The sequence below is a fragment of the Schistocerca piceifrons genome, chromosome 3 (assembly GCF_021461385.2).
Source record: "Schistocerca piceifrons isolate TAMUIC-IGC-003096 chromosome 3, iqSchPice1.1, whole genome shotgun sequence".
NCBI lineage: Eukaryota > Metazoa > Arthropoda > Insecta > Orthoptera > Acrididae > Schistocerca > Schistocerca piceifrons.
In genome coordinates, this window is record NC_060140.1 from 542833012 (window position 1) to 542842860 (window position 9849).

General features: G+C 42.4%; 1 protein-coding gene across 1 annotated transcript in view; it reads left to right on the plus strand.

Annotated features, from left to right (window-relative positions):
* LOC124788822 (neuropeptide Y receptor type 2-like) overlaps window positions 1–8320 on the plus strand; it is a 132627-nt gene extending 124307 nt beyond the window's left edge. The window contains exon 5 of the mRNA XM_047256103.1: window positions 8094–8320. Within this exon, the coding sequence (XP_047112059.1) occupies window positions 8094–8320 (227 nt within the window). The remainder of the gene's footprint in view (window positions 1–8093) is intronic.
* The last annotated feature ends 1529 nt before the right edge of the window (window positions 8321–9849 follow it).

Sequence of the window (9849 nt, forward strand, 5' to 3'; positions counted from 1 at the left end):
CATTTGTGTACGTGACTTGAGATGACGTACTAAGTGAGTTCCCATAAAGCAAGGGTCGAAAGATAAAATTGCCGCTACGTGACAGAAGGGTTATATGGTGGCACCGTGTCATAAATTACATTAAATTACATAAAATGATAAAATTAAAAGTGGTACATCAGTGCACATGCCAAAATACAAGGAAACATAAAGAAACGTTACATATAGATCATATGATCGAAATACGTGGTAATATGTGTCCAAGAACATTGATAGATCATTGATCACTAATCGCGAGAATGACATAATTTATTGTTAAGAGATATAATACAGGAATCTAAAGCGGAACAAAGCCATTACCTTAAAATTACATTTAAAAATCAGTTATAAGACATAACAAATTAATTTTTGTTGTTGTGGCATTCAGGTCCGAAATGGATTTCGTGCAGCTGCCCACACTGCTCCGTCCTGTGCAAGCTTCTTCGTCTGTACAAAACTGTTGCATCGTACATCTACTTCAGCTTCTTCACTGTTTCAAGCCTTTCTTCCCTCTACAACCTTCACATTCCACCCAACACATAATTCCTTCTATTACCTCAGGATGTCTCCTGAGAGCAGTGATTATTGTTCACCGTTGTGTTACCTCACTATCTCTGCTTATTTCGATTGTAATGTCCCACAGCAAAGCAATAACACCGTATTCCAAATAAGAGAGCTAATTTGCGGTGAGTCTGAATGAGCAACTAGCAATATAGTGAATATATAAAAATTGCAAGACATGTGAGGTCAAGGATTACCTGTCTAGAATCTGCTTGATATGGGTACCCTCTCCATGAACATGTATGGGGCAATGGATATAGTCACGTAGGAAATCAGAGGGAATCTTCTTCACTTATACTTCGAGAAATGTAGAAACATATACAAGAGAAATTTTTCAATAATCAGCAGCATACATACATTCCAATGGGGCACTAATCTGGAATCTTTTGCAATGGAGAAATCATAATGACTTTCTTCAGCTAAAGGCCACACGCGCTGTAGGTACACATGTTGTATCCTTATTGCCGGCCTGGCACCCGGGTTTGCTGCCCGGTACTCTGGAGATGTTTCCTCAAAGGGAGCACGCTTCGTCGTTACGCCAACTATGGAGCTACTCGGCCTATTAGTATGGGTTCCAAAGCGAAGAAACCCAACAACGACCGGAAGAGCGGTGTACTTACCATATGGCCCTCCATATTGCACTCAGTAATGCCAGGAGATGACACGGCGGTCGGTCGCGCTAGAGCGGCCCGTCTGGGACCAGAACGCTGAACATTACTATTAACTTATGTATTTTATATGAGTGTGTTATGATAGAATCATGCACTTATTGTGAATAGTTTCAGTATCTCGCATGGCCTCCTCCCGTTACAATTACGCGGTGTGATCGTGTATGGTGCTATCACAGAGGTGTCTCCTTTGGTGATAGTTGGCGCCACTACAAGTAAATATTGTCATAAATCTACAATGGATTTGTCATGAATTTCAGACAAAACAACGCATCCTCGCGCCATGTGCCATAAAGTATCATGAGTCTTCAGGGGATGACAGTGATCGTCTTGAGGGGGGGGTGGTTATACACCACTGGTTAATCCCTAACTGTGTGAACGAAGATTGTCCTGGTGAAGAAGCACATTTGCATGGCGCTGTACGAGTGAGAAGAGAATGGGATAGATGGAATTCTGGAACTATCCTACACTGTTCAACGTTCCTTCAACAAGCAAAATATGTATACAATTATCACAGATTAAAATTTTCACATAGTGGTGATGTTGATTGTGACGATTATGGTGTAGTGGTATCTAAGGCTCTCCTAAACGAAGCCACACATTTACGCCATCTTTCTGACTGCAAAACAGATTATACACTTTTCCTGTATCATCATATCGTTTGGCCTCCCCCCCCCCCCTCCGCCTCACCCCATCTTCATATTTCGCTGTACCATTGGAGGACGGCTTTATGGCGAATAGAACACAATCTGGTTGAGCAGCTAGTAGTAAATATTTCCTGTTCGTCCTGTGTCACATTCTATGGGCTTCAATGGTTTTAATTGGGCTGCGAATCTCTACCTTTGCTTTAATCTGGGCCGTGAGTCGCTACATATTGTTCAAATTGCTTCGAAAATGCCTATGTCGGTTTTGGCTGTGCTGCGACTGGCCCTAATTGACCACAATATATAGTGGTTCGAATGTGCGTTTGTACGGAATAGCAGTACGCGTCCGGAATGAGGATTACGAGAATGTCGTCTTACGTTACGCTGCTACCATTAACATCGATACGCTGTGGACACCTCACGCCCGCTATGTTCTCTATACTTCGCAAGGGTTATCATGCCCTCGGAAAGTTTTCAGTACAGTTAACTACGCTTAGGTAGGTAGGCAAGTAGGAAGGCAGGTAGGATTAACGACTTTTGTAGTCTATATACAGGATGAACCAGAGCTCCAACGACACGACAAACATTCAGAGGTAGTAGTATGGATCAAAACAAAAAAAAAAAAAAAAAAAAACAAACAAAGTGTCCTGTAACCTTCGGCTCTAAAAGGCATACCTTACGAGCTGTGAGCACATTTTCTATAGAAGAGGTGTGTTTCACAGTAACTAAGATGAACTAGTGCCCTTAGCTGCTAAGGCATGCAACGTAGAGCCCATGTTTATTTCACATTTCTATCTCGGTTTGGTCGACGAATGTTTGTCTGTAGAGTTATGGTTCACCGTATATAATTAAAGATTTTACAATGCAATTCTAATTCAGAAATAGCATTTGGATGTTGGTTGTGTGGTAGACAGCCATGCAATAAGGCGGAGCATCTACCAGGACTTGTCGGAATCCGAAAACGGCAATTTCTGGCTCTGCTGACACAAAGATTTACCATTCCACGATACTGCTGCTCGCACTCTTCGCGGTATGATGACTAAAATGCAAATATGGGCTCGACGGCATCAGGTGGAACATGCTGGATTTCAACTGTCGCACGTGACAGGGATTACGTGAGGACAGACATTTTTCGCTCGGCAGAGATACATCCACACACACAGCGAATGTTTTTTAAGGTTCTCTTGATGGTTCATCAGAAGTAGGTTTACCGACTATGGCCCGCTCCATAAGAGCACTGGACGCAGTACTGACCTTGCAGACGTGTTACATCACGTTGGACTTATTCGTATCTCGACGTTTCGAGAAGAACAAAAGCTGCCAGATTCCATTCGTCTTCGTCGCACAGGACCAGTGCCTGTCATGATGTAGGGTGTCATTGGGTACACAACACAGTCATGTCTGTTTGATATAGGTGTCATGTTTCTGCTAACGCTTGTCTGTTGGCCTATGTCACTCTGGTGTAATCTAATAACAAGGCAACGCATGACCACACTTTGTGTCTTAGGGTATTCGACTGTTGCTCCGACCAACGCGTTCTCCAGAACTATTCCCGTGAATGGCGGGGAAGACTAGGACCACTCGCCAACCACAGAATTGGCGAATTCTGCCCTACTGTTGAAGCAGCATGTAATACCGAATCCGTAAGTGTCATCAAAGCTCAGTTCGATTCGATATACAGCAGCTTTAGAGGTACTGTTCCTGCCGAAGACGAGAGCTCTATGTACTCTAATTTCGATTCTGATGAGAATCACCCTATCATTGAACTGTTCACCATAACTCACACTCCGCCCTACTTTCATATTCGTAATCAGTCATACACTCGTTATACCATTTTCTGCGGCTGTTGGTATTACCCTGTACTTAGCTAATCAGAAATCTTTGTCTTATTTCCATTTCACTTCACTGACCCCCACTATATCTACATTCTGCCTTAGCATTTCCCCTTCAAGTTTTTATACCTTCACTATACTGTTAGAACTTCTGACATTCCACGCAACTGCTCGTAGAACGTAATCCTTTCGTTGGTTATTCAGGTTTTTCCTGCAGATATGAATGGTGGTCTAGTCCGGAATTTTTTGCCAGTGGAGAGATCATCACGAGCCATTTCAATTGGAGGCCACATGTCTTGTGTCTTTAATGCAGTGGTTTTCGCCATCTTCTGCATCCTCATGCTGTTGATCATTGCTGATTACTCCGTCTTTACGAGCAGTTACGCACTCTAAAGGCAAGAGAGTGCCCTGAAGCTCTGTTCATTCCTCCATCCTCTTAGGAAAGGTCGTTCGCTGAAAGAGGGAGGAGTTCTTATGCCAGAAGTCTTCGACCGCCATTTCAGATGCTTTTTATTCAAAATTTAAGCGATGTAGGGTTTCGAATACGGTACCGAGGACGTTTTGGGTACAAATCAAGGACGCTAACACTTTTTCTTTTTTCTTTTCTTCATTTTGTTCGTTATTGTTCATTACATTTGGTCTGGGCGGACGTCACGTAATACCCTTTCAAGTTGATTGTTGTGGCCGAACACGCTGAGCTACTGTGCGGGCGAGGCTAAGCCAGCGCGCATATCTGACAGGCAGCGAAACAAGTTTTAAATCTAATTTAAAATAATTGCTCTTAGACAACTCGTTCTATTCCACTGACGAATATCCATTTTGTACCGTCCCTTACAAAAGGATTCAGTGCACTCTTTACACCTATCCACTCTTTCCTCTGCGTTTAGCAGCGGAATTCCGACTGCACTCTTGCTGTTATCGTCTGCTTCTGTAGCTGACAAGTCTACAAGGCCGACGGCCTTGCGGTGGACCCAGGTTCAATTCCTGGGATTTTGCTTGGTGGGTCGATTTGTGCGGGTTGCACTCTGATTTTTGAGGAAAACTAAGGACTTACTCGACCGACTGGTAGCGGTTACAAATTGAAGAAACCAGACGACGACTGGGAGAGCGGTCTGTTGACCACGTGTGTCTCCTCAAGGCGTCCAAAGACGCCGTTGGCAGAGGATGCAAGGGTGCCATGTCGGGCCTGATATGTCCGTCTCGAGTCCGAACGCTGAACTTTACTTTTTCCCTTTTCCTTAATGTTATCACCCCTTCTGTTCATTACATAGAGCATTGGTGTGAGTATTCTACAATATGAGTCAGTCCTCCTGACGCTTACTCCTTTTTAGATTGCTTCACATTATCCTGGAGTCCTTTCCTCTTGGCCTCGATACATTCCAGTTTGTCAGTGGAAATACTTCTTCTCTTACCAAATGATCTACTTCTGCTGAGTTATGTTCCTTGTACCTTTGTTTGATCCACCAATATCTTTATTTGGCCTTTCTAGAGATGTCCACTCCTCTGCAACTGAGATTATTACTGTCGTATTTCTTATCGCAGTATAAAAGTCCCTAGCACAACCCAAACGAATCTCATATGATTCGTCAGTAGTTCAGCATTCCACTTTCTTCCACACTCATCCGAACGTTCTCATAAACTTCCATCGTTACTAAATTGTGATCTGAGTCAATACCTGCAAATAGTTTACCTTCCAATCGAATATATGATTACGGATTATGTGTCTGGCCATGATGAAACGCATCTGTAATCTTCTGTGTCTCATTTTCTCCAAGTGTAACTACTCGTAACATTCTTGAACAGAGAATTCTATTAGTCTGTCTCTTCTCTCATTTCAAATGCCAGGCATGTAACATCCTTTCTGTTCCTTCATTTACAACCACGTCCAATTCCCGTAATTATTAGATTTTCATCTCCGTTTACATACAGAATTACCTGTTCACTAACCTCGTATACATCTCTTGTTCTTCTCCTTGTGACCTCGGCATTTATACCTGTACAGCCATTGTCGGCGATAGTTTGCTGTCGAATATGATACGAACAATCCTACCACTGAACGTCCACTTGCTCACAACCTGCTCTACTTTCCGATTCATTACGAATCCCACTCCTCTCATACATATTACGTTGTTGTTAATATTCGTCCGACGAGAAATCATTATATTCTTTCCATTTCACTTGATTGACTTGCACTATCTACTCTGAGGTCTTACATTTCTCTTTTGAGATTTTCTAGTTTTCCTACTACGTTATAACTTCTGACAATACATGCTCCTTCTCGTTGAATGTTACCTCTTCGTTGGTTATTCAACTTTTATTCTCACGTTCACCACCCCCCTTCCGCCCCTTCCCCCCCGCCGCCCTTTGATCGTACCCTCTCAGAAATCCGAATTGGGAACTAGTGCGGAATCATTAGCCTATGGACAGATCCTCTCTTTATTTCAGGTCACGCATCCTATGGATACATATTTTGTGCCTTTTATGTTGTAGTTATCATTGCCTTCTGCATCCGCGTGCAGTTGATCATTGCTGATTCTTACGGCTTATTTGGAGAATTTCCCATCCAAAGGGAAAGGGGGTTCCCAAAACCTCCGTCCATTCCTCCGCCTTCCTTGACAAGGCCTTTGACAGAGCAAGGATGACAGTGTGTGTCGGAAGTCCTTGTCCGGCACTGTTGACGACTTTTCAATAATATTTAAGTCATTGATAGACTCGAAGTCGGGACCCACGCTGTTTCGATTACAAGTCCGAATCACTACCCCTAGACCACATGTTCATTAACGAATATGCACAATAACTAAACGTTCGTTACTTGCTGTTTTTTCCTGCTATTCCAGTTTTAATAGCCAACTGCATATTCACTGCAGTACAATTATCCTATACGACAAACAGCACGCAATTCTGAATATAGGCCGTTCATCAGTTCGTACGTTGACCTATAGGAGAGTATTTAAGTTACATTTGCACCGTGACCTAACTTGAGCGCACGTCCTTGTGACGTCAGAAATATTGTGTTTGTGGCCAAAGATAAATATGTATAAAAGCTATTTAGTAGAGAAGCTTTTATCGAACGTCTTTGATAAAAGTAAGAGTTACGGCCATTGCTTAAATGCCACTTCACTTGCCTTAGCGCATGTAAGCTATAAAATGACGATGTATATGTGGTGCGTGCCTACCACCATAGTGAACATTGCAAAATATGAAGAATACGAAATTCTTCATTACACAAAGCATAGTGACTACAAAACCCGTAATAAGCGGTCGGAATCTTACAAAGAAATACCAGCTGTGTTCGAATTTGCAGCTCTGCAAATGATGTTAAGCTGACATATAACAAGAATGGATGTGAAAATCCAAGTTTTTTGAAATTATACATAAGTGAAATGTATGTATTTATTTGTACTCTTAATAACCTAACTTAGCCCTCATAACTTACTCATTAGGTGATTTATATATTGGTTCACATGTTTCTGCAATAATATGTAAAATAGTACATGGAGATTCGAGTAATATATCGCAAGATGGAATAGCTTTCGCCTGTTGGTAAGAATCTTAACTTGGCCAAGACCTCTAGCAGAAATAGCATTCATGATTTAAACAATGAAACACTGTGTTAGTTAAGAATTTCTGCACGATACTTTTCAAGAAATTATTTCCAAGATGAAGTACAAATATTTACATAGGTATTTTATGCAATGTTTTGGAAAACCGGTCAAAAGAAATTTGTCCGATTGCAGTAACCTGTGAATTACAACTGCACGGCAAAAGAGCAGATAACACACATACAAAAACCACATAAAATCCTTATGTGAATATTTATTTTTCTCGAAAAGCTACATATCAAGCACGGAAAAATACGTAGCTAGGGCAGTGTTTCACTAATTAAATCATCAATGACGCAGTTGCAGGCTTTTCAAATACATCGGTTGAGATGAATGAAATTGAAAAGTGATTTTTCTTAAAGAAGTGTTGTGTATGCAAATATTAGAGGCCAATTTCATCGTGGCAATCTGAAACGTTTGTTCACGCATTCTCAAATAATGTTCGTTGTGTTTTATGTCCTCGCACTGTAGCTGACGTAGCTAATTATGGTAAACACTTTGAGCTTCTCCTGTCGCTTCGCACAGTTTCACAGTGTCGTTTACGTTCCTCTTTCTTTTCAGGCAGTGTACTCGCCTCCAACGTATTGTGCTGTTGTTAACTTTTCAGCATCCATACGTTTGTGTCGGTCCACATTTAACACTACATTGCTGACGTCACATAGACGTGCGCTTATTCTTGTACTTATAATTGGCCACGGTTATCATTATATGAAGTAATTAGGCCTTGTTGCAATTAGCAGATCTGCTTACCCGCCGTCCGTGTTCCAGTGCTGGCGCGGCCCACGTCTTGCGCCGAGACGGGTACGGGCCTGGGCGGCGGCGGCGGCTTGGAAGACGGCACGACCCGTACGCAGCTTGCCGCGCCCACCGCCAACAGCAGCACCGTCGCGGCCGCCGCCAGCCATCAGGGGGCGCTGCTGCCCCTCCAGCACCGCAACGGCGCAGCCAGTTTCCTACGGCCCACCGCCAAAGAGGCCTCAGTGACGGCACTCTAATGTGAACAGCACGAAAACCGAATATCTGCTCTGCTGACGTCGTCCTCTTCAGCTTTCGCCTTCGTTGTTGAGCACGCGATGCTGAACTGGCGAGTGGCACCTGCGAGAAGTGAGTGCGAGACAACATACCGTTGCTGAATGCGAATGAACTCTTTCGGTATAGAACTGCAACGGATGATTGAATGAGCTGTATGGAGGAGCTGCTTTAGCGAAGCCGGGAAGACTCCTTTGCTGACTAGTATGTGCCACGTTTTTCGTGGCACTGTGTCGTTAGTAACTCCTTGTCATCAGTGTCATGGGATACTTCTTTGATTCGACTCGTTAAAACATCACAGTGACTACTTTCACAAATCAGAGTGTGACTTGCAGTCCGATACATAATTTCTTAAAGCTGATAACAGATCATACTCCACTTTAATATGACCTGTTCTTTCATAAATGCATTTGTCGTTTTTAATTCCTTACAGGTCATAGCCCAGAAAACTATGCAGAAAATTTTGAAACACTAACCTGATCGACAAGTAACTCCTAATATCCTCAACTGATAGACCTATAGTACAACTACAGACTTAGAAATAGTTGAAACTTTCTCCATTTTATCTCTTCTTTATGCTATCTCAAAGATTTCTAACATGAGCACAAACATCCTCATTTTGCCACACATCCAGTTTACTCTGTAATAATTTACCATACCATCTTGTTCATGTCTTAAATTCCCTACATCAGGTCGTTAATTCTCGCGACATCTTGTAAGCGTTCGCACATCCGTGATTTCCATGTTACACATTTCTTTTTCTCACATCTATCACCGTACGACGAGGGTTAGCTGTGTTCTACCAAACACCACCTGTAAACACAAGAAAGTTCAAGAGAGTTAAGTGTTAACCGTTACTACTAGTCTGTAGCTTCTCCGTAAACAAGACAATAAATCTTACATATACCGAATCAAAATTTGAAAATACCATACCGCATGTGCAGAACCGCATATCAAAATATCTGTGAATATAGAAAACAATTCCACGTCAAACCACAAAATCTCCACAGACCTGTGGTTATCTGAAATTGTTTTTTACAGTAAATGTATTCCTCGCTTTCTTCTATTCCAGCTGCCTCTGCAGAAGTATATTCATTGCTATGATGACGAACTGTGTGTAATATTTTTTATTGGTCTTGCTCGTGTTATGAGTCAATGTGATTTACTTATGTGAGATATCTTGACTGTTGACACTTTGCTTTCTAATTCTGTTTAAAGACAGTTTTTGTGGATATACAAGATGGACTGTAAGCTGTCGTGTTGCTGGCTCGGTTCAATGGCCTGCTGTGTTTGCTGTTAAAAGATAAGATTCCTCTGGCCCAGTGCTGAAGTAAGAGGATGTAGGATTGCAGAGAGAGAGAGAGAGAGAGAGAGAGTGAGAGAGACGCCAGCTGGTGTCCCCGGCGCTAATGAGCCCACGTCAGGGACGCCAGTGCGCTAATCTCTGCCACGCCAGGGGAGGAGTATTTGCTGCTAAATAAACATGTCTTTCTGT